General features: G+C 52.1%; 1 protein-coding gene across 1 annotated transcript in view; it reads left to right on the plus strand.

Moving 5' to 3' along the window:
- LOC144597534 (uncharacterized) overlaps positions 1-27,875 on the plus strand; it is an 84,048-nt gene that overhangs the window by 31,649 nt on the left and 24,524 nt on the right. The window contains exons 3-10 of the mRNA XM_078407013.1: positions 2,872-3,645; positions 7,176-7,283; positions 9,926-10,073; positions 11,899-12,687; positions 15,349-15,508; positions 17,902-18,028; positions 23,802-23,902; positions 27,316-27,443. Of these exons, the coding sequence (XP_078263139.1) occupies positions 2,872-3,645; positions 7,176-7,283; positions 9,926-10,073; positions 11,899-12,687; positions 15,349-15,508; positions 17,902-18,028; positions 23,802-23,902; positions 27,316-27,443 (2,335 nt within the window). The remainder of the gene's footprint in view (positions 1-2,871; positions 3,646-7,175; positions 7,284-9,925; positions 10,074-11,898; positions 12,688-15,348; positions 15,509-17,901; positions 18,029-23,801; positions 23,903-27,315; positions 27,444-27,875) is intronic.

Genomic DNA, 27,875 nt, shown 5'->3' on the forward strand with positions numbered 1-27,875 from the left:
CGCTGAGTTACTCCAGCACTCTGTGAAACGTCACCTATCCATGTTCTCCACAGATGCAGGAGCAAAGAGGTCCTTCTGCAGTTGTACAGGGCCCTAGTGAGACCGCACCTGGAGCACTGTGTGCAGTTTTGGTCTCCAAATTTGAAGAAGGATATTCTTGCTATTGAGAGCGTGCAGCGTAGGTTTACTAGGTTAATTCCCAGAATGGCGGGACTGTCATATGTTGAAAGACTGGAGCGACTAGGCTTGTATACACTGGAATTTAGAAGGATGAGAGGGGGATCTTATCGAAACGTATAAGATTATTAAGAGGTTGGACACGTTAGAGGCAGGAAACATGTTCCCAATGTTAGGGGAGTCTAGAACCAGGGGCCACAGTTGAAGAATAAGGGGTAGGCCATTTAGAATTTGAGGAGTTGGGGAGTCCAGAACAAGGGGCCACAGTTTAAGAATAAGGGGTAGGCCATTTAGAACGGAGATGAGGAAGAACTTTTTCAGTCAGAGGGTGGTGAAGGTGTGGAATTCTCTGCCTCGGAAGGCAGTGGAGGCCAGTTCGTTGGATGCTTTCAAGAGAGAGCTGATAGAGCTCTTAAGGATAGCGGAGTGAGGGGGTATGGGGAGAAGGCAGGAACGGGGTACTGATTGAGAGTGATCAGCCGTGATCACATTGAATGGCAGTGCTGGCTCGAAGGGCCAAATGGCCTCCTCCTGCACCTATTGCCTATCCGTGTTCTCCACAGATGTTGCCTGAACCCACTGAGTCACTCCAGCACTCTGTGTCTATCTTCGATTTAAACCACATCTGCAGTTATTTTCCAACACAGCTATGATTGAATGATGGAGTAGACTTGATAGGTCACCTTGCCCAGCTCAGCTGCTCCCTCTACAGGCCAGTGTAGATGGGGCATCTTGGTCAGCATGGACGATTAGAAACAATAGGTGCAGGAGGAGGCCATTCAGCCCTTCGAGCCTGCACTGCCATTCAATGTGATCATGGCTGATCATCCACAATCAGTAACCCGTTCCGGCTTTCTCCCCATATCCATTGATTCCGTTAGCTCTAAGAGCTAAATCTGACTCTCTCTTGAAAACATCCAGTGAATTGGTCTCCACTGCCTTCAGTGGCCGAGAATTCCACAAATGAAAAATGTTTTTCCTCATCTCAGTCCTAAATGGCCCAGCCCTTATTCTTAAACTGTGACCCCCTGGTTCTGGACTCCTCCAACGTTGGGCCGAAGGGCCATCACACAACCCAGCATCCTATCCATTGACTCCATCTACACCTCACGCTGCCTCGGCAAGGCCAGCAGTATAATCAAGGACAAGTCACACCCTGACCACTCCCTCTTCTCCCCTCTCCCATCGGGCAAGAGGTACAGAAGTGTGAAAACGCACACCTCCAGATTCAGGGACAGTTTCTTCCCGGCTGTTATCAGGCAACTGAACCATCCTACCACAACAAGAGAGCAGTGCTGAACTACTATCTACCTCATTGGTGATCCTTGGACTATCCTTGATTGGACTTTATTGGCATTATCTTGCACTAAACGTTATTCCCTTATCATGTATCTGTACACTGTGGACGGCTCGATTGTAATCGTGCGTTGTCTTTCCGCTGACTGGTTAGCACGCAACAAAAGCTTTTCACTGTACCTCGGTACACGTGACAATAAACTCAACTGAACTGCACTTAACTTTGACACTATGTGCTGTATAGTACGGAAACAGGCCCTTCGTAAAATAAACTTGGTTCTCTCAACTTAAAGCTGTGCTTTTCAGTATTTGAACCATCCTCTAGAAAAATAGTCCTGACTTTGTATCCAACCAATTAGTCATAGAGTCACAGAGTATGGAAAAGGCCCTTCGGCCCAACTTGCACATGCCGACCAAAGTGCCCCATCTATGCTAGTCCCACCTGCCCAAGTTTGATTTGGTGGGCCAAAGGTCTGTTTCCTCGCTGTATCTCGAAACTGTCCTAGTGCATCAGTCACTGAAAGGAAGCATGCAGGTACAGCAGGCAGTGAAGAAAGCCAATGGAATGTTGGCCTTCATAACAAGAGGAGTTGAGTATAGGAGCAAAGAGGTCCTTCTGCAGTTGTACAGGGCCCTAGTGAGACCGCACCTGGAGTACGGTGTGCAGTTTTGGTCACCAAATTTGAGGAAGGATATTCTTGCTATTGAGGGCGTGCAGCGTAGGTTTACTAGGTTAATTCCCGGAATGGCGGGACTGTCATATGTTGAAAGACTGGAGCGACTAGGTTTGTATACACTGGAATTTAGAAGGATGAGAGGAGATCTTATCGAAACGTACAAGATTATTAAGGGGTTGGACACGTTAGAGGCAGGAAACATGTTCCCAATGTTGGGGGAGTCCAGAACCAGGGCCCACAGTTTAAGAATAAGGGGTAGGCCATTTAGAACGGAGATGAGGAAAAACTTTTTCAGTCAGAGAGTTGTAAATCTGTGGAATTCTCTGCCTCAGAAGGCAGTGGAGGCAAATTCTCTGAATGCATTCAAGAGAGAGCTGGATAGAGCTCTTAAGGACAGCGGAGTCAGGGGGTATGGGGAGAAGGCAGGAACGGGGGTACTGATTGAGAATGATCAGCCATGATCACATTGAATGGCGGTGCTGGCTCGAAGGGCCGGACGGCCTCCTCCTGCACCTATTGTCTATTGAACGTTATTCCCTTATCATGTATCTGTACACTGTGGACGGCTCGATTGTAATCGCATGTAGTCTTTCCGCTGACTGGTTGGCACGCAACGAAAGCTTTTCACTGTGGCTCGGTAACGGGTGACAATAAACTGGACTCAACTCAAGCTGGGCTGTGGTGCCATGTGACCCTGCCTCTCTCATTCCTCCCCTCGCAGGGTTTCAGAAGAAGCTGCTTCTGCCTGGCACCACCCAGGTGGTGATCGAGGACGGCTATGAGGGGCTTGTCCACCGCTTGTGTGAACCCTGGGATCTCCACGGACTGTCCACCAAGCCGTCAGAACAGCCCGTGTGCTGGCCTCAGGAGTGCCAACTCATCAAGGAGAGGATCAGACACATTGGTGAGACCATGTTGGGCAACCTCGCACTCACCAACGCCCCCTCAACCTCTCACTCACCAACGCCCCCCAACCTCTCACTCACCAACGCCCCCTCAACCTCGCACTCACCAACGCCCCCCAACCTCGCACTCACCAACGCCCCCTCAACCTCGCACTCACCAACGCCCCCTCAACCTCGCACTCACCAACGCCCCCTCAACCTCTCACTCACCAACGCCCCCCCAACCTCTCACTCACCAACGCCCCCCAACCTCGCACTCACCAACGCCCCCCAACCTCTCACTCACCAACGCCCCCCAACCTCGCACTCACCAACGCCCCCCAACCTCGCACTCACCAACGCCCCCCAACCTCTCACTCACCAACGCCCCCCAACCTCGCACTCACCAACGCCCCCCAACCTCGCACTCACCAACGCCCCCCAACCTCTCACTCACCAACGCCCCCCAACCTCTCACTCACCAACGCCCCTCAACCTCTCACTCACCAACGCCCCCCAACCTCTCACTCACCAACGCCCCCCAACCTCGCACTCACCAACGCCCCTCAACCTCGCACTCACCAACGCCCCCCAACCTCTCACTCACCAACGCCCCTCAACCTCTCACTCACCAACGCCCCCCAACCTCTCACTCACCAACACCCCCCAACCTCTCACTCACCAACGCCCCCCAACCTCTCACTCACCAACGCCCCCCAACCTCTCACTCACCAACGCCCCCCAACCTCTCACTCACCAACGCCCCCCAACCTCTCACTCACCAACGCCCCTCCTCACCTTCCTCACCAAACCCCCCTCCCCAACCCCCCTCCACCTTCCTCACCAAACCCCCCCCACCTTCCTCACTACCCCCCCCATCCTCACCAAACCCCTTCCTCACCAAACCCCCCCACCTTCCTCACCAACCCCCCCTCCCCAGCTCCACCCCCTTCCTCACCATCCTCCCCACCTTCCCTCCCCCAAACCCCCCATCTCCCTCACCAAACCCCCCACCTTCCCTCCACAACCATCCCACCTTCCCCCCAACCCTCCCCTCCTTCCCTCCCCAACCTTCCCCCCACCCCCCCCACCTTCCCTCCCAACCCCCCACCTTCCTCACCAAACCCCCCTCCCCAACCCCACCCCCTTCCCCCCACCCCCCCACCTTCCCCTCCAACCCCCCCACCTTCCCTCCCACCCCCCCACCTTCCCTCCCAACCCCCCCACCTTCCTCACCAAACCCCCCTCCCCAACCCCACCCCCTTCCCCCCACCCCCCCACCTTCCCCTCCAACCCCCCCCTTCCTCCACAAACACCCCCACCTTTCTCACCACCCCCCCCCCAACTTCCTCACCATCACCACTCCCTTCCTCACCAACCCCCACCCCCTTCCTCACCAAACTCCCCCACCTCCCTCACCAAACCCCCCCACCTTCCCTCACCAACCCCCCCCCTCATTCCCTTTCCAACCCCCCCTCCTTTCTCCCCATCCTCCCCACCCCCTTATCAACCCCCCCTTCCTCCACAAACACCCTCTTCCTCCCCAACCCCCCCTTCTCCCCAACCCCCCCACCTTCCCTCCCCAACCCCCCCTTCCCCCCAACCCCCCCACCTTCCCTCACCAAACCCCCCTCCCCAACCCCACCCCGTTCCCCCCAACCCCCACCCCTTCCCCCCCAAACCTTTCCACCTTCACCAACCCCCCACCTTCCTCACCAAACCCCTCCACCTTCCTCCCCAACCCCCCCATTCTCTTTCCAAGCCCCCCCTTCCTCCCCATCCCCCCACTCCTTTACCAACCTCCCTTTCATCCCCAAACCCCCCCTCCTCCCCACCCCCCCTCCCCATCTCAATGCAGAGCCTCAGAATAAAAGGACGTGCCTTTAGAAAGGGGATGAGGAGGATTGTCTTTAGTCAGAGGGTGGTGAACCTGTGGGATTCTTTGCCACAGAAGGCTGTGGGGGCTGTCAGTGGGTATTTTTAAGGCAGAGATAGATAGATTCTTGATTAGTGCGGGTTATGGGGTTATGGGGAGAAGGCAGGAGAACGGGCGGTCACGGTGGCGCAGCGGTAGAGTTGCTGCCTTACAGCGAATGCAGCGCCGGAGACCCGGGTTCCATCCCGACCACGGTCACTGTCTGTGCGGAGTTTGTACGTTCTCCCCGTGACCTGCGTGGGTTTTCTCCGAGATCTTCGGTTTCCGCCCGCACTCCAAAGATGTGCAGGTTTGTAGGTTAATAGGATCGGTGTAAATGTAAAAATTGTCCCTCGTGGGTGTAGGATAGTGTTAATGTGTGGGGATCGCTGGTCGGCGCGGACCCGGTGGGCCGAAGGGCCTGTTTCCGCACTGTATCTCTAAACTAAACTAAACTAATGGGGTTAGGAGGGAAAGATAGATCAAATAATAATAATAATAATAATGCATTACATTTATATAGCGCTTTTCAAACACTCAAAGACGCTTTACAGGGATTTCTAAAACATAGAGAAGAAAATAAATAGATAAATAAGTAAACGAACAGAGAAAGGAGACAGAAGGTGAGGTGACGACGGTCAGTGGTTGAAGGCAGTGTTGAACAGGTGAGACTTCAGCGATGTTTTGAATGTGGTGAGTGAGGAGGAGTCTCTGATGGTTTGATGTAGTGAGTTCCAGAGGGTGGGAGCAGCGATGGAGAAAGCCCTCTCCCCCCAGGATCTGAGTTTGGTCCGGATGGGGGGGGGACAGGAGATTGGCAGCAGCAGAGCGGAGGGTGCAGGTGGGAGTGTGTCTGTGGAGGAGGTCAGTCAGGTAGGATGGGGCCAGGTTATGGAGGGCTTTGTTGGTCATGAGGAGGATTTTGTATTGGATTCTCTGGGGGATGGGGAGCCAGTGGAGTTTGTAAAGGACGGGGGTGATGTGGTCACGGGTCGGGGAGTGGGTGAGTAGACGGGCAGCGGAGTTTTGAATGTATTGAAGTTTACTGATGATTTTTGAGGGTGCGCCATAGAGGAGGCTGTTGCAGTAGTCCAGACGGGAGGTGATGAAGGCGTGGATGAGGGTTTCTGCAGCTGTGGAGGAGAGGGATGGACGGAGACGGGCAATGTTTTTGAGGTGGAAGAAGGCTGTCTTTGTGATGTGTTTGATGTGTTTGTCGAAGGAGAGGGTTTGATCAAGGATGATTCCAAGATTCTGGATGTGAGGTGAGGTGGATACTGGGAGACCATCAATGTTGAGGATGAAGTTTTGGGTGGATTTGGTGAGCGTTTTTGGACCAATGATGATGATTTCAGATTTGTTGCAATTGAGTTTGAGGAAGTTTGATTGAAGCCAAGATTTTATTTCAGTAATGCAGTTTGTCAGTGTAGAGTGTGTGGTGGTGGAGATTGACTTGGTGGAGATGAGGAGCTGGATATCATCGGCGAAGCAGTGGAAGTTGAGACCATGACGGCGGATTAATTGACCAAGGGGGAACAGGTAGAGGATGAAGAGGAGGGGGCCAAGGACTGAGCCTTGGGGGACACCTTGGGGGAGGGGAGCGGTGGGGGATTTACAGTTGTTAATGGAGATGAACTGGTGCCTGTCAGAGAGGTAAGATTTGAACCAGGATAGGGCTGTGCCGGTGATGTTAAGGGAGGTTTCAAGTCGGGTGAGGAGAATGGAGTGATTTATGGTGTCAAAGGCGGCACTGAGGTCAAGTAGGATGAGGATGTTGAGGTTGCCAGCGTCGGAGGAGAGGAGAATGTCGTTTGTGATTTTGAGGAGCGCAGTTTCAGTACAGTGGTTGGAGCGGAATCCGGATTGGAAAGTTTCATACAGGTTATTGGTAGAGAGGTGGTATTTGAGTTGGGAAGCTACAGCACGTTCCAAAACTTTGGACAGAAAGGGTAGGTTGGAGATTGGTCTGAAGTTGGTGAAATGGTGGAATAGACTCGATGGGCCAAATGGCCTAAATCTACTCCTATCACTTATAACCTTATGACCTTACTCTGAGGCTGTGCCCTCTGGTCCTAGACTCTCCCACTAGTGGAAACATCCTCTCCACATCCACTCTATCCAGGCTGATGGGCCTAATTCTGCACTAATGACTAATGAACGTAATATGTACAGCTCACTGTCTCTGGAGTCTGTTCCCTTGTCTGAGCGTTGTGTCTTGTTGTGCAGAGGGCGTCTCGCTGGGCCCAGAACCTCTCTACTGTGCGACTGGTTTGGAAGAAGCCCCAATCTACACGGACCCTGAGGAGGGTGAAGTGGTTTACGACACCAATAAAGGTACGGCAACTGTAGGGGTTGCCAACTATCTCACTCCCCAAATAAGGGTCAAGGTGACGTCACCGCCCCGCGCCCCATGTGACCTCACCCAGCCAGCGGCCACGTGCTCCCGCTCCACCAATGGCGGCCGACCGGGCCAGGAGGCGGGTTGCTATGCAACCTCCTTTTGGCTGAGGCCTGGCCTCTGGGCCTACAGTGCTCGGGCCTACACTGCCCAAGACTACAGCGGCCCCCGGGCCTACAGTGTCTGGGCCTACACTGTCCAAGACTTCAGTGGCCCCCGGGCCTACAGTGTGTGGGCCTACAGTGTCCGGGCCTACAGTGTCCGGGCCTACAGTGTCTGGGCCTACAGTGTCCGGGCCTACCCTACGGTGTCCGGGACTACAGTGTCCGGGCCTACTGTGTCTGGGCCTACAGTGTCTGGGACTACATTGGCCCCTGGGCCTACAGTGTCCAGGCCTACAGTGCCCGGGCCTACACTGTCCAAGACTACAGCGGCCCCCGGGCCTACACTGTCCGGGCCTACAGTGTCTGGGCCTACAGTGTCCGGGCCTATAGTGTCCGGACCTACACTGTCCGGGCCTACAGTGTCTGGGCCTACAGTGTCCGGGCCTAATACGGGACAAGGGCGGTTCCGTACGGGACAAACCAATTTAGCCCAAAATACGGGACGTCCCGGCTAATACGGGACAGTTGGCAACCCTGGTCAGGAGTCAAGAGAGTTTTATTGTCATGTGTCCCAGACAGAACAATGAAATCCATACTTGCTGCAGCACAACACAATATGTAAACATAGAGCACTGTAAATAATAATAATAATAATAATAATAATAATAATAATAGTCTATTGTAGTTCGGAGCTTATTTGAGGTTGTGGTGTTTAATAGCCTGGTGGATGTGGGGAAGATGCTGTTCCTGAGCCTGGACGTTACAGTTTTCAGGCTCCTGTACCTTCTTCCCGGTGGCAGGGGTGAGATGAGAGTGTGGCCAGGGTGGTGTGGGTCTCTGACGATGCTGGCTGCCTTTGTGAGGCAGCGACTCCTGTAGATCCCTTCGATGGTGGGGAGGTCAGAGCCAGTGTCTACAACTGCAGTCTTTTCCGCTCCCGGACGTTCAAGTTGCCGAATCAGGCCGTGATTGAACCGGTCAATGTGCTCTCCACCCGAAACATCTCCTGTTCATTCCTCTCCACAGACGCTGCCTGACCCACTGAGCTCCTCCAGCACTTTGCACTTTGTTTACGATCCCGACATCTGCATTTCCTCGTGTCTCCTCTCGATGGAAATGATCAAAGTTCTCCTTCTTTAGATTAGTTTTAGTTTAGTTTTAGAGATACAGCGCAGAAACAGGCCCTTTCGGCCCACCGGGTCCACGCCGACCAGCGATCCCCGCACACTAACACCATCCTACACCCACCAGGGACAATTTTTACATTTACCCAGCCAATTAACCTACAAACCTGCACGTCTTTGGAGTGTGGGAGGAAACCGAAGATCTCGGAGAAAACCCACGCAGGTCACGGGGAGAACGTACAAACTCCGTACAGACAGCGCCCGTAGTCGGGATGGAACCCGGGTCTTCGGCGCTGTAAGGCAGCAACTCTACCGCTGCACCACCGTGCTGCCTCAAAGGTTGTAAATGGATGTTCATGTCATTGGAGAAGAGTTGCTATCAGTTGCCTGGTAACAGCTGGGAAGGAACGGCGAGACAATAGACAATAGGTGCAGGAGGAGGCCATTCAGCTCTTCGAGCCAGCACCGCCGTGATCATGGCCGATCATTCTCAATCAGTACCCCGTTCCTGCCTTCTCCCCATACCCCCTGACTCCGCTATCCTTAAGAGCTCTATCCAGCTCTCTCTTGAAAGCATCCAGAGAATTGGCCTCCACTGCCTTCTGTGGATGAGAATTGGCCTCTTCACAACTCTCTGACTGAAAAAGGTTTCCCTCGTCTCCTGAACATCTCGTGCCTTTTGGCCCGCGTTTGGCCCAAATCCCTCCTAACGATGATCCCTATCTGTCCAAATAGGTTAAGATCACAAGGCATAGGAGCAGAAGCAGGCCATTCCGCCCATCAAGTCTACTCTGCCATTCAATCATGGCTGATCTATCTCTCCCTCCTAACCCCATTCTCCTGCCTTCTCCCCATAACCTCTCACACCCGTACTAATGAAGTATCTCATCTATCTCTGACTAAAAATTATCCACTGACTTGGCCTCCACGGCCTTTTGTGGCAATGAATCCCACAGATTCACCACCCTGTGGCGCAGCGGTAGAGTTGCTGCCTTACAGCGAATGCAGCGCCGGAGACTCAGGTTCGATCCTGACTACGGGCGCCGTCTGTACGGAGTTTGTACGTTCTCCCCGTGACCTGCGTGGGTTTTCTCCGAGAACTTCGGTTTCCTCCCGCACTCCAAAGACGTGCAGGTTTGTAGGTTAATTGACTGGGTAAATGTAAAAACTGTCCCTAGTGGGTGTAGAATAGTGTTAGTGTGCGGGGATCGCTGGTCGGCGCGGATCTGGTGGTCCGAAGGGCCTGTTTCCGCGCTGTATCTCTAAATCTAAAATCTAAAAAAAGGGGGGGTTAAGATGTTTAGCGAGCAGGAGGTCAGACTGAGTGTACGGCCTGTGTTTGTCTCACAGATTACCTGCAGCCGTTCTTCACCTTTGCCCGCGTGGGTGGGAGTTCGCAACCCCTGGCGGTGGCAGCCGTTAACCGTGGCCAGCAGGACAACACCCTGATATTTGAAGCCCGCTTCGAGTGTGGTAACCTGCAGAGAGCTGTGAAAGTGTACGTGAGTTTACTTTCCCCAGCGCCGGACGTAGGGGGTGCCAGCTATCTCACTGCCCAATAAGGGACAAAGTGACGTCATTACCCCGCGCCCCACGTCCCACCTCACCCAGCCAGCGGGAGGTGAGGTCACGTGGGGTGCGGGGCGGTGACGTCACATTAGTCGACAGTATCCGGCGAATGCACTCAGCCCCGCTCCCCGAACACACTCCATTAGTCTACAGTATCCGGGCCTACAGTGTCCGGGCCTACAGTGTCCGGGCCTACAGTGTCCGGGCCTACAGTGTCCGGGCCTACAGTGTCCGGGCCTACAGTGTCCAGGCCTACAGTTTCCGGGCCTTCTTGTCCGGGCCTACAGTGTCCAGGCCTTCAATGTCCGGGCCTACAGTGTCCGGGCCTACAGTGTCCGGCCCTACACTGTCCGGGCCTACAGTGTCCGGCCCTACACTGTCCGGGCCTACAGTGTCCGGCCCTACACTGTCCGGGCCTACAGTGTCCGGCCCTACACTGTCCGGGCCTACAGTGTCCGGGCCTACAGAGCCCCCCGGGCCTAATACGGGACAAGGGCGGTCCCATACAGGACAAACCAATTTAGCCCAAAATACAGGATGTCCCGACTAATACGGGGCAGTTGGCAACCCTATCTGCAACCTGTTTCTCTCACGGTTCACAGACTCGCCAGCCCCCTGCCACGTTTGCGGACTGGAGGACTCTGGAGGACTCTGACTCATGACCTGCTGAGTTCATGTGACAACAACGTATCGTTGAATCATTTAAGAACCAGGATCACAACTTGAAATGCCACCTTCTCCACAGATGCTGCCTGACCCGCTGAGTTACTCCAGCACTCTGTGAAACGTCACCTATCCATGTTCTCCACAGATGCTGCCTCACCCACTGAGTTACTCCAGCACTCTGTGAAACGTCACCTATCCATGTTCTCCACAGATGCTGCCTGACCCGCTGAATTACTTCAGCCTTGTGTGTCTATCTTTGGTGTGTGGAAGGGCCTGTTTAGGGTTCCCAACTGTCCCGTATTAGCCGGGACATCCCTTATTTTGGGCTAAATTTGTTTGTCCCGTACGGGACCGCCCTTGTCCCGTATTAGGCCCGGGGTGGCGCTGTAGGCCTGGACGGCGATTGAGGGCGTGCAGCGTAGGTTTACTAGGTTAATTCCCGGAATGGCGGGACTGTCCTATGTTGAAAGACTGGAGCGACTAGGTTTGTATACACTGGAATTTAGAAGGATGAGAGGGGATCTTATCGAAACGTATAAGATTATTAAGGGGTTGGACATGTTAGAGGCAGGAAACATGTTCCCAATGTTGGGGGAGTCCAGAACCAGGGGCCACAGTTTAAGAATAAGGGGTAGGCCATTTAGAACAGAGATGAGGAAAAACTTTTTCAGTCAGAGAGTTGTGAATCTGTGGAATTCTCTGCCTCAGAGGGCAGTGGAGGCCAATTCTCTGAATACATTCAAGAGAGAGCTAGATAGAGCTCTTAAGGATAGCGGAGTCAGGGGTATGGGGAGAAAGCAGGAACGGGGTACTGATTGAGAATGATCAGCCATGATCACATTGAATGGCGGTGCTGGCTCGAAGGGCCGAATGGCCAACTCCTGCACCTATTGTCTATTGTCTATTGTCTATTGACGCTGTAGGTCCAGACACTGTAGGTCCAGACACTGTAGGCTCAGACACTGCAGGCCTGGACACAATAGGCCTGGACACTGTAGGTGCGGACACTGTAGGTGAGGTCACCTTGTCCCATGTGTTTGGGAGCGAGGCGGTTGGCGGTTGATCGTGTGCGTGCGTTGTCTCCACAGGGGTGAGCGCGAGTATGCGCTGGTGCTGCGGACGGACATGTACACTGCCAGGCACACGCAGTGGTTTTACTTCCGTGTGCAGAACACGCGTCGCTCGCTGCCGTACCGCTTCACCATCGTCAACCTGATGAAGGCCGGCAGCCTGTACAGCCGGGGCATGCGGCCGCTGCTGTACTCGGCGCGGGACGCCCAGGAGCGCGGCCTGGGCTGGCGGCGTGTGGGCGAGCGCATCAACTACTACAGGAACGGCCGGGGGGACGATGGGGGGGAGCGTCACTCCTTCTCCCTCACCTGGACCTTCCAGTTCCCCCACGACGCGGACACCTGCTACTTCGCCCACTGCTACCCCTACACCTACACCGACCTGCAGGGCTACCTGCTGCAGGTGGTCACTGACCAGGCCCGCTGCAAGCTGTGCAAGGTACGGGTGTTGTGCCGCACGCTGGCCGGCAACATGGTCTACCTGCTGACCGTCACCAACCCGTCACGCAGCCCGCGCGAGGCCGCTGCCAAGCGGGCCGTGGTGTTGACTGCCAGGGTGCACCCGGGCGAGAGCAACGCCTCGTGGATGATGAAGGGGCTCCTCGACTACCTGCTGGGCGACTCGGCCGACGCTGCCCTCCTCCGCGACACCTTCCTCTTCAAGATCGTGCCCATGGTCAACCCCGACGGGGTCATCGTCGGCAACTACCGCTGCTCCCTCGCTGGCCGCGACCTCAACCGCCAGTACCGCACCGCCCACAAGGACCACTTCCCCCCGGTCTGGTACACACGGAGACTGATCAAACGGTGAGCACCCCTCACACAGCACACAGCACAGGAGAATTAGTATCGCTACACTAAACCACACTCAACTAGACTAAACTAAACTAGACTACACTAAACTAAACTACACTAAACTACACTAAACTAAACTAAACTACACTAAACTAAACTGCACTAAACTAAACTACACTAAACCACACTCAACTAGACTAAACTACATTAAACTACACGAAACTAAACTAGACTGCACTAAACTAAACTACACTAAACTAAACTGCACTAAACTAAACTACACTAAACTAAACTGCACTAAACTAGACTAAACTACACTAAACTAAACTGCACTAAACTAAACTAAACTAAACTAAACTACACTAAACTAGACTAAACTACACTAAACTAAACTACACTAAACTAGACTAAACTACACTAAACTAAACTACACTAAACTCAACTAAATTAAACTAAGTCTAAACTAAACTAAACTAAACTACTTTAATCTAAACTACACTAAACTACACTAAACTACACTAAACTAAACTAGATTAAACTAAACTACACTAAACTAAACTACACTAAACTAGACTAAACTAAACTACACTAAACTAAACTAGACTAGACTAAACTAAACTACACTAAACTAAACTACACTAAACTAGACTAAACTACACTAAACTAGACTAAACTAAACTAAACTAAACCACACTCAACTAGACTAAACTACACTAAACTAAACTAAACTACACTAAACTAAACTACACTAAACTACACTAAACTACACTAAACTAAACTAAACTGCACTAAACTACACTAAACTAGACTACACTAAACTAAACTACACTAAACTAAACTGCACTAAACTAGACTAAACTAAACTACACTAAACTAGACTAAACTACACTACACTAAACTAAACTACACTAAACTAAACTACACTAAACTAAACTGCACTAAACAAGACTAAACTAAACTACACTAAACTAGACTAAACTAAACTACACTACACTAAACTAAACTAAACTAAACTAAACTAAACTAAACTAAACTAGTAGTATCACTAAACTAAACCACACTCAACTAGACTACACTACACTAAACTAAAGTACACTAAACTAAACCAAACTAAACTAGACTAAGCTAAACTAGTAGTATCTCTAAACTAAACCAAACTAAACTACACTAAACTAAACTAGTAGTACATCTAAACTAAACTAAAGTAAACTACACTAAACTAAACTAATCTAAACTAGCATTATCTCTAAACTAAACTAAACTAGTAGTATCTCTAAACTAAACTAAACTAGACTAGACTAAACTAAACTAGATTAAACTGAACTAGTAGTATCTCTAAACTAAACTAAACTACTAGTATCACTAAACTAAACCAAACTAAAATAAACTAAAATTAACTAGTGGTATCTCTAATCTAAACTAAACTAAACTAAACTAAACTAGTAGTATCTCTAAACTAAACTATCTAGAAGTAGTACCACTAAACTAAACTAAACTAAACTAAACTAAACTAAAGTAGAATCATAGAAACAGAAACATAGAATAGGTACAGGAGGAGGCCATTCGGCCCTTTGAGCCAGCACCGCCATTCAATGTGATCATGGCTGATCATTCTCAATCAGTACCCCGTTCCTGCCTTCTCCCCATACCCCCTGACTCCGCTATCCTTAAGAGCTCTATCTAGCTCTCTCTTGAATGCATTCAGAGAATTGGCCTCCACTGCCTTCTGAGGCAGAGAATTCCACAGATTCACAACTCTCTGACTGAAAAAGTTTTTCCTCATCTCAGTTCTAAATGGCCTACCACTTATTCTTAAACTGTGGCCCCTGGTTCTGGACTAGTAGTATCTCTTTACTAAACTAAACTAAACTAAACTAAACTGAACTAAACTAGGAGTATGGTATCACAAAATTCTGGAGTAACTCAGCAGGTCAGCCAGCATCTAGGAGAGCTGCTGTCCTACTAAACTAGGAGTAATATATCTAAACTAAACTAAATTTGAAGTAGTATCTCTAAACTAGTCTAAACTAAACTAAACTAAACCAAACTAAACTAAACTAAACTAAACTAGAAGTAGTATCACTAAACTAAACTAAACTAAACTAAACTAAACTAAACTAGAAGTAGTATCACTAAACTAAACTAAACTAAACTATACTAAACTAAACTAAACTAAATTAGAAGTAGTATCACTAAACTAAACTAAATTAGAAGTAGTATTAGAAGAAGTATTTGTAGGTTAATTGGCTTGGTATAAATGTAAAGTTGTCCCTAGTGTGTGTGGGATGGTGTTAGTGTGCGGGTCGGTGTGGACCCGATGGGCCGAAGAGCCTGTTTACGTTCTGTATCTCTAAACTAAACTAAATGGAACTATTCTACACTAGGGACAATATTTACATTTATTTTACATTTGCATTTATACCAAGCCAATTAACCTACAAACCTGCACGTCTTTGGAGTGTGGGAGGAAACCGGAGCACCCGGAGAAAACCCACGCTGGTCACGGGGAGAACGTACAAACTCCGTACAGACAGCACCCGTAGTCAGGATGGAACCTGAATCTCCGGCGCTGCATTCGCTGTGAGGCGGCAACTCTACCGCTGCGCCACCGTGCGAGAGGCAGGGACAGACGTGGGGTTGCACAAAGCCCTTCTGATTGTGGCCTGTCCGCAGGTTGTTGGAGGAGAGGACAGTCTTGTTGTACTGTGACCTCCATGGGCACAGCCGCAAGCAGAACATCTTCATGTACGGCTGTCAGGAACAGCGCACACTGGCCTCCAGCGCCCAGCAGCGGGTACTACCACTCATGCTCAGCAAGAACTGCAACGACAAGGTAAAACCCAGCATCCCCCTGCCTCTCATCACACGGGCCGATAAACCCAGCCCCTACATCCCCCTGCCTCCCATCACACACACGGGCAGGTAAACCCAGCCCCTGCATCCCCCTCCTCCCATCACACACGGGCCACGCTGGTAAACCCAGCCCCTGCATCCCCCTGCCTCCCATCACACACACGGGCAGGTAAACCCAGCCCCTGCATCCCCCTCCTCCCATCACACGGGCCGATAAACCCAGCCCCTGCATCCCCCTCCTCCCATCACACACGGGCCACGCTGGTAAACCCAGCCCCTACATCCCCCTCCTCCCATCACACACACGGGCCGATAAACCCAGCCCCTGCATCCCCCTCCTCCCATCACACACGGGCCACGCTGGTAAACCCAGCCCCTACATACCCCTCCTCCCATCACACACACGGGCCGATAAACCCAGCCCCTGCATCCCCCTCCTCCCATCACACGGGCCGATAAACCCAGCCCCTGCATCCCCCTGCCTCCCATCACACACGGGCCACGCTGGTAAACACAGGTAGAGTCGCCAACTGTCCCGTATTAGCCGGGACATCACGTATATTGGGCTGTTGGTTTCTCCCGTATGGGACCACCCTTGTCCCGTAATAGGCCCGGAGGCCGCTGTAAGCCCGGACACTGTAGCCCCGGACACTGTAGCCCTGGACACTGTAGGCCCAGGTGCCGCTGTAGGCCCGGACACTGTAGCCCTGGGGGCCGCTGTAGGCCCGGACACTATAGCCCCGGGTGCCGCTGTAGGCCCGGACGCTGTAGGCTCGGACACTGTAGGCCCAGGGGCCGCTGTAGGCCCGGACACTGTAGGCCCAGGGGCCGCGGTAGGCCCGGACGCTGTAGGCTCGGACACTGTAGGCCCACGGGCCGCTGTAGGCCCGGACACTAGCCCTGGGGGCCGCTGTAGGCCCGGACACTATAGCCCCAGGTGCCGCTGTAGGCCCGGACGCTGTAGGCTCGGACACTGTAGGCCCAGGGGCCGCTGTAGGCCCGGACACTAGGCCCAGGGGCCGCGGTAGGCCCGGACGCTGTAGGCTCGGACACTGTAGGCCCAGGGGCCGCTGTAGGCCCGGACACTAGCCCTGGGGGCCGCTGTAGGCCCGGACACTATAGCCCCAGGTGCCGCTGTAGGCCCGGACGCTGTAGGCTCGGACACTGTAGGCCCAGGGGCCGCTGTAGGCCCGGACACTAGGCCCAGGGGCCGCGGTAGGCCCGGACGCTGTAGGCTCGGACACTGTAGGCCCAGGGGCCGCTGTAGGCCCGGACACTGTAGCCCTGGGGGCCACTGTAGGCCCGGACACTGTAGCCCCGGGTGCCGCTGTAGGCCCGGACACTGTAGCCCCGGGTGCCACAGTAGGCCCGGATACTGTAGGCCCGGTCGCCGCCTAACGGAGGTTGCGTAGTAACCCGCCCCCCCAGCCCAGGCGGCCACCATTGGCTGGGTGAGGTCACTTGGGGCGCGGGGCGGGAACGTCACTTTTTGTCCCTTATTTGGGAGTAAGATAGTTGGCAACCCTAAACCCAGCACCAACATCACCCTGCCTCCCTTCACACGCGGGTCATGCTGGTAAACCCAGCTAGGGTTGCCATACTGTCCCGTATGAGGGTTGGAGGGCGCTGTAGGCCCGGACGCTGTAGGCCCGGACGCTGTAGGCCCGGACGCTGTAGGCCTGGACGCTGTAGGCCCGGACGCTGTAGGCCCGGACGCTGTAGGCCCGGACGCTGTAGGCCCGGGGGGAGATGTAGGCCTGGACACTGTAGGCCCGGACAGTGTACGTCGGGACAGTGTAGGTCCGGAGGCCCGGGCGCCGCCCAACGGAGGTTGCATAGCAACCCGCCTCCCGGCCCGGAACGCCACCTTGTCCCGTATTTGGGAGTGAGATAGTTGGCTCCCCTCTCCATGGTTGTAAACTCCAGTGAGCGCGGGCCCATTGAGCGCGGGCCCAGTGAGCGCGGGCCCAGTGAGGGCGGGCCCAGTGTGTGCGGGCCCAGTGAGGGCGGGCCCAGTGAGGGTGGGCCCAGTGAGGGCGGGCCCAGTGAGCGCGGGCCCAGTGAGAACGGGCCCAGTGTGTGCGGGCCCAGTGAGCGCGGGCCCAGTGTGCGCGGGCCCAGTGTGCGCGGGCCCAGTGAGGGCGGGCCCAGTGTGTGCGGGCCCAGTGAGGGCGGGCCCAGTGTGTGCGGGCCCAGTGTGTGCGGGCCCAGTGAGGGCGGGCCCAGTGAGGGCGGGCCCAGTGAGGGCGGGCCCAGTGTGTGCGGGCCCAGTGTGTGCGGGCCCAGTGTGTGCGGGCCCAGTGAGGGCGGGCCCAGTGAGGGCGGGCCCAGTGCTGACGGATGCTCCTCATGCGCTTGTTTGTCTCCTCACAGTTCTCCTTCCAGAGCTGCAAGTTCCACATCAAGAGGGAGAAGGAAGGGACGGGCCGAGTGGTGGCGTGGAGGTTGGGCGTAGCCAACAGTTACACGCTGGAGGCCACCTTCTGCGGCTCTACCATTGGTGAGTGCCGTGCCGCGCCGCGCCGCGCCGTCCCACACTCCAATGACGTACAGGTGTACAGGTTAATTGGCTTGGTAAAAAAGGAAATTGTCCCCGGTGTGTGTTGGGTAGTGTTAGTGTGCGGGGATCGCTGGTTAGTGTGGACTCGGTGGGCCGAAGGGCCTGTTTCTGCGCTCTCATGGGTCAGGCAGTATCTCTGGAGAACATTGGTAGACGACGTTTCTGGTTGGAACCCTTCTTGAAACATAGAAACATAGAAAATAGGTGCAGGAGGAGTCCATTCGGCCCTTCGAGCCAGCACCGCCATTCATTGTGATCATGGCTGATCATCCACAATCAGTAACCCGTGCCTCCCTTCTCCCCATACCCCTTGATTCCACTAGCCCCTAGAGCTCTATCCAACTCTCTTTTAAATTCATCCAGTGAATCAGCCTCCACTGCCCTCTGTGGCAGAGAATTCCACAGATTCACAACTCTCTGGGGAAAAAAGTTTCTTCTCACCTCAGTTTTTAATGGGCCATGGTGGTGCAACAAGGGATGGGCTGGTGGGTGAAGAACCTATGACAAGCTGGGAGGCTGTTCTTCAACCTGGAGGTCACAGTTTCCAGGCTCCTGTACTTTCTTCCCCGATGGTAGCAACGAGATGAGAGTGTGGCCAGGGTGTTGTGGGTCTCTGATGATGCTGGCTGCCTTTCTGAGGCAGCTTCCCCTGTAGATCCCTTTAATGGTGGGGAGGTCAGTACCCGTGATGGACCGGGCAGTTGTCCACCACTCTCCTTCGTTCCTGAGCGTTTGAGTTACTGAACCAGGCAACAGGCCCCTGGAACTGATGCAATACAATGCTGAGAACTGTAAGTGGGCTGGGTCTCTATTCCATGGAGCGCAGGGAGGATGAGGGGAGATCTTGTAGAGGTGTACAAAATCATGAGAGGAATAGATCGGGTAGACGCACAGAGTCTCTTGCCCAGAGTAGGGGAATCGAGGACCAGAGGACATGGGTTCAAGGTGAAGGGGAAAAGATTTAGTAGGAATCCGAGGGGTAACTTTCTCACACAGAGGGTGGTGGGTGTATGGAACAAGTTGCCAGAGGAGGTAGTTGATGCCGGGACTATCCCATCGTTTAAGAAACAGTTGGACAGGTACATGGATAGGACAGGTTTGGAGGGATATGGACCAAGCGCAGGCAGGTGGGACTAGGGTAGCTGGGACATTGTTGGCCGGTGTGGATGAGTTGGGCCGAAGGGCCTGTTTCCACACTGTATCACTCTATGACTCTATGACTCTATGAAGGGCCTGTTTCCACACTGTATCACTCTATGACTCTATGAAGGGCCTGTTTCCACACTGTATCACTCTATGACTCTATGACTCTATGAAGGGCCTGTTTCCACACTGTATCACTCTATGACTCTATGAAGGGCCTGTTTCCACACTGTATCACTCTATGACTCTATGACTCTATGAAGGGCCTGTTTCCACACTGTATCACTCTATGACTCTATGACTCTATGAAGGGCCTGTTTCCACACTGTATCACTCTATGACTCTATGACTCTATGAAGGGCCTGTTTCCACACTGTATCACTCTATGACTCTATGACTCTATGAAGGGCCTGTTTCCACACTGTATCACTCTATGACTCTATGACTAACCATATTCTGCACTCTGTATCTTCCCCTTTGCTCTACCTGTTGTACTTGAGTTTGACTTGATTCATCCAGAGAGTTGTGAATCACCCAGAGAGTTGTGAATTTGTGGGATTCTCTGCCACAGAGGGCAGTGGAGGCCAATTCACTGGATGAATTTAAAAGAAAGTTAGATAGAGCTCTTGGGGCTAGTGGAATCAAGGGATGTGGGGAGAAGGCAGGCACGGGTTACTGATTGTGGACGATCAGCCATGATCACAATGAATGGCGGTGCTGGCTCGAAGGGCCAAATGGCCTCCTCCTGCACCTGTTTTCTATGTTTCTATGTATTGTCTTTCCGCTGACTGGTTAGCACGCAACAAAAGTCTTTCACTGTACCTCGGTACACGTGACAAAAAACTCAACTCAAACTGAACTGAACTGATTTAAGATCAGTTTGGATGGTGGTCTGGGCGCACCTGGTTTAGTTTAGTTTAGAGATACAGCGCGGAAACAGGCCCTTCGGCCCACCGGGTCCGTGCCGACCCGCGATACCCATACACTAACACTAACCTACGCACACACTAGGGGACAATTTACAATGTTTACCAAAGCCAATTAACTCACAAACCTGTACGTCTTTGGAGTGTGTGTAAGCACCCGGAAAAAACCCCACGCAGGTCACGGGGAGAACGTGCAAACTCTACACAAACAGCACCTGTAGTCGGGATGGAACCTGGGTCATTGGCGCGGTGACAATAGACAATAGACAATAGACAATAGGTGATAGGTGCAGGAGGAGGCCATTCAGCCCTTCGAACCAGCACCGCCATTCAATGTGATCATGGCCGATCATTCTCAATCAGTACCCCGTTCCTGCCTTCTCCCCATACCCCCTGACTCCGCTATCCTTAAGAGCTCTATCCTGCTCTCTCTTGAATGCATTCAGAGAATTGGCCTCCACTGCCTTCTGAGGCAGAGAATTCCACAGATTCACAAATCTCTGACTGAAAAAGTTTTTCCTCATCTCCGTTCTAAATGGCCTACCCCTTATTCTTAAACTGTGGCCCCTTGTTCTGGACTCCCCCAACATTGGGAACATGTTTCCTGCCTCTAACGTGTCCAATGAGAAATTGTAAGGGTAAAAGGACCCTAATGGGAGTTATCTATAGGCCCCCAAACAGTAGCCTCGACATAGGGTGCAAGTTGAATCAGGAGATAAAATTGGCGTGTCAAAAATGTAATGCTACGGTGGTTATGGGAGATTTCAACATGCAGGTAGACTGGGAAAATCAGGTTGGAAATGGACCCCAGGAAAGAGAGTTTGTAGAGTGCCTTCGAGATGGATTCTTAGAACAGCTTGTACTGGAGCCTACCAGGGAGAAGGCAATTCTGGATTTAGTGTTGTGTAATGATCCTGATCTGATAAGGGGACTAGAGGTAAAAGAGCCATTAGGAGGCAATGATCACAACATGATAAGTTTTACTCTGCAAATGGAAAGGCAGAAGGGAAAATCGGAAGTGTCAGTATTACAGTATAGCAAAGGGGATTACAGAGGCATGAGGCAGGAGCTGGCCAAAATTGACTGGAAGGAGGCCCTAGCAGGGAAGACGGTAGAACAGCAATGGCAGGTATTCCTGGGAATAATGCAGAGGTTGCAGGATCAATTTATTCCAAAGAGGTGGAAAGACTCTAAGGGGAGTAAGAGACACCTGTGGCTGACAAGGGAAGTCAGGGACAGCATAAAAATTAAGGAGAGGAAGTACAACATAGCAAAGAAGAGTGGGAAGACAGAGGATTGGGACTCTTTTAAAGAGCAACAAAAGTTAACTAAAAAGGCAATACGGGGAGAAAAGATGAGGTACGAGGGTAAACTAGCCAATAATATAAAGGAGGATAGCAAAAGTTTTTTTAGGTACGTGAAGAGGAAAAAAATAGTCAAGGCAAATGTGGGTCCCTTGAAGACAGAAGCAGGGGAATTTATTATGGGGAACAAAGAAATGGCAGACGAGTTAAACCGTTACTTTGGATCTGTCTTCACTGAGGAAGATACACACAATCTCCCAAATGTTCTAGGGGCCGGAGAACCTAGGGTGATGGAGGAACTGAAGGAAATCCACATTAGGCAGGAAATGGTTTTGGGTAGACTGATGGGACTGAAAGCTGATAAATCCCCAGGGCCTGATGGTCTGCATCCCAGAGTACTTAAGGAGGTGGCTCTAGAAATAGTGGAAGCATTGGAGATCATTTTTCAATGTTCTATAGATTCAGGATCAGTTCCTGTGGATTGGAGGATAGCAAATGTTATCCCACTTTTTAAGAAAGGAGGGAGAGAGAAAACGGGTAATTATAGACCAGTTAGTCTGACATCAGTGGTGGGGAAGATGCTGGAGTCAATTATAAAAGACGAAATTGCTGAGCATTTGGATAGCAGTAACGGGATCATTCCGAGTCAGCATGGATTTACGAAGGGGAAATCATGCTTGACAAATCTATTGGAATTTTTTGAGGATGTAACTAGGAAAATTGACAAGGGAGAGTCAGTGGATGTGGTGTACCTCGACTTTCAGAAAGCCTTCGACAAGGTCCCACATAGGAGATTAGTGGGCAAAATTAGGGCACATGGTATTGGGGGTAGGGTACTGACATGGATAGAAAATTGGTTGACAGACAGAAAGCAAAGAGTGGGGATAAATGGGTCCCTTTCGGAATGGCAGGCAGTGACCAGTGGGGTACCGCAAGGTTCGGTGCTGGGACCCCAGCTATTTACGATATACATTAATGACTTAGACGAAGGGATTAAAAGTACCATTAGCAAATTTGCAGATGATACTAAGTTGGGGGGTAGTGTGAATTGTGAGGAAGATGCAATAAGGCTGCAGGGTGACTTGGACAGGTTGTGTGAGTGGGCGGATACATGGCAGATGCAGTTTAATGTAGATAAGTGTGAGGTTATTCACTTTGGAAGTAAGAATAGAAAGGCAGATTATTATCTGAATGGTGTCAAGTTAGGAGGAGGGGGAGTTCAACGAGATCTGGGTGTCCTAGTGCATCAGTCAATGAAAGGAAGCATGCAGGTACAGCAGGCAGTGAAGAAAGCCAATGCAATGTTGGCCTTCATAACAAGAGGAGTTGAGTATAGGAGCAAAGAGGTCCTTCTACAGTTGTACCGAGCCCTGGTGAGACCGCACCTGGAGTACTGTGTGCAGTTTTGGTCTCCAAATTTGAGGAAGGATATTCTTGCTATGGAGGGCGTGCAGCGTAGGTTCACTAGATTAATTCCCGGAATGGCGGGACTGTCGTATGTTGAAAGGCTGGAGCGATTGGGCTTGTATACACTGGAATTTAGAAGGATGAGGGGGGATCTTATTGAAACATATAAGATAATTAGGGGATTGGACACATTAGAGGCAGATAACATGTTCCCAATGTTGTGGGAGTCCAGAACAAGGGGCCACAGTTTAAGAATAAGGGGTAGGCCATTTAGAACGGAGATGAGGAAGAACTTTTTCAGTCAGAGAGTGGTGAAGGTGTGGAATTCTCTGCCTCAGAAGGCAGTGGAGGCCAGTTCGTTGGATGCTTTCAAGAGAGAGCTGGATAGAGCTCTTAAGGATAGCGGAGTGAGGGGCTATGGGGAGAAGGCAGGAACGGGGTACTGATTGAGAGTGATCAGCCATGATCGCATTGAATGGCAGTGCTGGCTCGAAGGGCTGAATGGCCTACTCCTGCACCTATTGTCTATTGTCTATTGTCTATAACCCCTTAATAATCTTATATGTTTTGATAAGATCCCCTCTCATCCTTCTAAATTCAATAGACAATAGACAATAGGTGCAGGAGGAGGCCATTCAGCCCTTCGAGCCAGCACCGCCATTCAATGTGATCATGGCTGATCATTCACAATCAGTACCCCGTTCCTGCCTTCTCCCCATACCCCCTGACTCCGCTATCCTTAAGAGCTCTATCTAGCTCTCTTTTGAATTCATTCAGAGAATTGGCCACCACTGCCTTCTGAGGCAGAGAATTCCACAGATTTACAACTCTCTGACTGAAAAGGTTTTTCCTCATCTCCGTTCTAAATGGCCTACTGCGCCCACTGTGGCCTTTATTCTCTAATGAGTCTTCACGCTGATGGATTAATTGCAGGAAACAAAAGGAATAACCATTTCAACGTGGGAGACCTGCAAGTTATGGGCGTGCAGTTTTGTGACACACTACTGGACTACTGTGACCCAGATCAGTCTAAGGTAACACAGCCCAGATACGGCACGGACGACTGGAGTAACACAGCGGGTCGGGCAGCATCTCTGAGGAAGGGTCTCCAGCTGAAACGTCACTCACTCCTTCTATCCAGAGATAGAAAAACACAGAAACATAGAAACATAGAAAATAGTGCAGGAGGAAGCCATTTGGCCCTTCGAAGGATTTAAAAGGATGAGAGGGGATCTTATCGAAACGTATAAGATTATTAAGGGGTTGGACACGTTAGAGGCAGGAAACATGTTCCCAATGTTGGGGGAGTCCAGAACCAGGGGCCACAGTTTAAGAATAAGGGGTAGGCCATTTAGAACTGAGATGAGGAAAAACTTATTCAGTCAGAGAGTTGTGAATCTGTGGAATTCTCTGCCTCAGAAGGCAGTGGAGGCCAATTCTCTGAATGCATTCAAGAGAGAGCTCGATAGAGCTCTTAAGGATAGCGGAGTCAGGGGGTTATGGGGAGAAGGCAGGAACGGGGTACTGATTGAGAACGATCAGCCATGATCACATTGAATGGCGGTGCTGGCTCAAAGGGCCGAATGGCCTCCTCCTGCACCTATTGTCTATTGTCTATTCGAGCCAGCACCACCATTCATTGTGATCATGGCTGATCATCCACAATCAGTAACCCGTGCCTGCCTTCTCCCCATATCCCTTGATTCCACTAGCCCCTAGAGCTCCATCTAACTCTCTTTTAAATTCATCCAGTGAATTGGCCTCCACTGCCCTCTGTGGCAGGGAATTCCACAAATTCACAACTCTCTGGGTGAAAAAGTTTCTTCTCACCTCAGTTTTAAATGGCCTCCCCTTTATTCTTAGACTGTGTGGCCCCTGGTTCTGGACTCCCCCAATATTGGGAACATTTTTCCCGCATCTAGCTTGTCCAGTCCTTTTATGATTTTATACGTCTCTCTATAAGGTCCCTTCTCATCCTTCTAAACTCCAGTGAGTGCAAGCCCAGACGCTGCCTGTCTCGCTGAGTTACTCCAGCATTTTGTGTTTATCTCTGGAGAACATGGATAGATGACATTTTAGGTCGGGACCCTTCTTCAGATGGATTGTAAAGGGGAGGGGGGAGAAAACTGGGAAAGAGAGGTCAATACTGAGCAAGAGAGAGGTGAAGTCACTAGGAACTGCAGGACTTGGTTTACAGAAAAAGACACAAATTGCTGGAGTAACTCAACGGGTCAGACAGCATCTCTGGAGAAAAGGAATAGTTGACTTTTTGGGTTGAGACCCTTCGTCAGACTGATTGTGGGGGGGGGGGGGGGAGAAAGCTGGAAGAGAGATGGGGAAAGGTAAGATGTGGGGGGTCTTTGTCAAATCCACCCTGGGCACCGTGTTGTAGGAAAGATATTGTCAAGCTTGAAAAGGTTCAGAAAAGATTTACGAGGATGTTGCCAGGACTAGAGGGTGTGAGCTATAGGGAGAGGTTGAGTCGGCTGGGTCTCTATTCCATGGAGCGCAGGAGGATGAGGGGTGATCTTATAGAGGTGTACAAAATCATGAGAGGAATAGATCGGGTAGATGCACAGAGTCTCTTGCCCAGAGTGGGGGAATTGAGGACCAGAGGACATAGGTTCAAGGTGAAGGGGAAAAGATTTAATAGGAATCTGAGGGGTAACTTTTTCACACAGAGGGCGGTGGGTGTGTGGAACAAGCTGCCAGAGGAGGTAGTTGAGGCTGGGACTTTCCCATCGTTTAAGAAACAGTTGGACAGGTACATGGACAGGACAGGTTTGGAGGGATATGGACCAAGCGCAGGCAAGTGGGACTAGGGTAGCTGGGGCATTGTTGGCCAGTGTGGGCGAGTTGGGCCGAAGGGCCTGTTTCCACACTGTATCACTCTATGACTCTATGACTCTATGAAGGGCCTGTTTCCATACTGTATCACTCTATGACTCTATGACTAAAAGGTTCTGACTGTCTACGACTGTTATCTCTGCCTTTCGGTATTTGATACGCTACATGTAGCAGCGTAGCGACCCATTGCGTGGGGGGAGGGTGGAGAACAATGGAGGGCTCGGCGTGTGGGGACCGCCCTGAGGGAGGTTGGGGGTAGGGTTGCCAACTGTCCCGTATTACCCAGGCCATCCCTTATTTTGGGCAAAGTTAGTTTGTCCCGTACGGGACCGCCCTTGTCCCGTATTAGACCCGGGGGGGGGGGGGGGGGGCGATGTAGGCCTGGATGCTGTAGGCCCCAACACTGTAGGCCCCAACACTGTAGGCCCGGACGCTGTAGGCCCCGACACTGTAGGCCCGGACGCTGTAGGCCCCGACACTGTAGGCCCGGACAGAGTAGGCCCGGACACCACAGGCCCGGACAGTGTGGGCCCGACACTGTAGGCCCGGACACCGTAGGCCCGGACAGTGTGGGCCCGGACACTGTAGGCCCGGACAGTGTGGGCCTGGACACTGTAGGCCTGGACGCTGTAGGCCCCGACACTGTAGGCCCCAACATTGTAGGCCCGGACGCTGTAGGCACCGACACTGTAGGCCGGACACTGTAGGCCCGGACACCGTAGGCCCGGACAGTGTGGGCCCGGACACTGTAGGCCAGGACTCTGTAGGCCCGGACAGTGTGGGCCCGGACACTGTAGGCCGGACACTGCAGGCCCTGACACTGTAAGCCCAGGGGTCGCTGTAGGCCCGGTCGCAGTAGGCCCGGACACTGTTGGCCTGGACAGTGTGGGCCCGGAGGCCCGGGCGACGCCTTACGGAGGTTGCGTAGCAACCCGACTCCCGTCTCGGGCGGCCGTCAATGGTGGAGCGGGAGCACGTGGCCGGTGGCTGGACGAGGTCACGTGGGGCGCGGGTTGGCGGTGACGTCACCTTTTGTCGCTTATTTGGGAGTGAGATAGTTGGGAATAAAGGAAAATGGTGGCCCGGCGTGGGGGGACTAGAATGGGGAGGGGATTGGGGAACAAAAGGGGGAGCCGCCGTGCTTTGTATCTCTGTCAGCGCTGTAGGTGGCTGCTACTTGCATCTATTGGGTGTGAAGCAAAGAGTCTCACTGTGCCCAGTCTCAGCATTGCATTCCATTAATGAAGGCAATTAGGGCGGTCACGGTGGCGCAGCGGTAGAGTTGCCGCCTTACAGCGAATGCAGCGCTGGAGACACAGGTTCCATCCTGACTACGGGCGCCGTCTGTAAGGAGTTTGTACGTTCTCCCCGTGACCTGCCTGGGTTTTCTCCGAGATCTTCGGTTTCCTCCCACACTCCAAAGACGTGCAGGTATGTAGGTTAATTGACTGGGTAAAATGTAAAAAATTGTCCCTAGTGTGTGTAGGATAGTGTTAATGTGCGGGGATCGCTGGGCGGCGCGGACTCGGTGGGCCGAAGGGCCTGTTTCCGCGCTGTATCTCTAAATCAATTAATTGATTTTGCGTCTTCCCTGCTCCAGTACAGCCAATGCTTAAAGCAGCTGAAGAACCAAATGAAGGAGGTTATTGCAGCCAAGATGGGGCTATCTGACACAGAGTATGACTCCGACACTCCCCTCGACGAAATCTTGTCCTGCATTGAATCCAGGTACTATTTAGATAGACTTGTTGACTTTAGTTATAGTCAGTGAATCATAGAAACATCGAAAATAGGCGCAGGAGGAGGCCATTTGGCCCTTCGAGCCAGCACCGCCATTCATTGTGATCATGGCTGATCATCCACAATCAGTAACCCGTGCCTGCCTTCTCCCCATATCCCTTGATTCCACTAGCCCCTAGAGCTCTATCTAACTCTCTTTTAAATTCATCCAGCGAATTGGCCTCCGCTGCCCTCTCTGGGTGAAAAGGTTTTTTCTCATCCCAGTTTTAAATGGCCTCCCCTTTATTCTTAGACTGAGGCCCCTGGTTCTGGACTCCCCCAACATTGGGAACATTTTTCCTGCGTCTAGCTTGTCCAGTCCTTTTATAATTTTATACGTTTCCATAAGATCCCCTCTCATCCTTCTAAATTCTAGTGAAT

Source organism: Rhinoraja longicauda, chromosome 10, assembly GCF_053455715.1.
Source record: "Rhinoraja longicauda isolate Sanriku21f chromosome 10, sRhiLon1.1, whole genome shotgun sequence".
Taxonomy (NCBI): domain Eukaryota; kingdom Metazoa; phylum Chordata; class Chondrichthyes; order Rajiformes; family Arhynchobatidae; genus Rhinoraja; species Rhinoraja longicauda.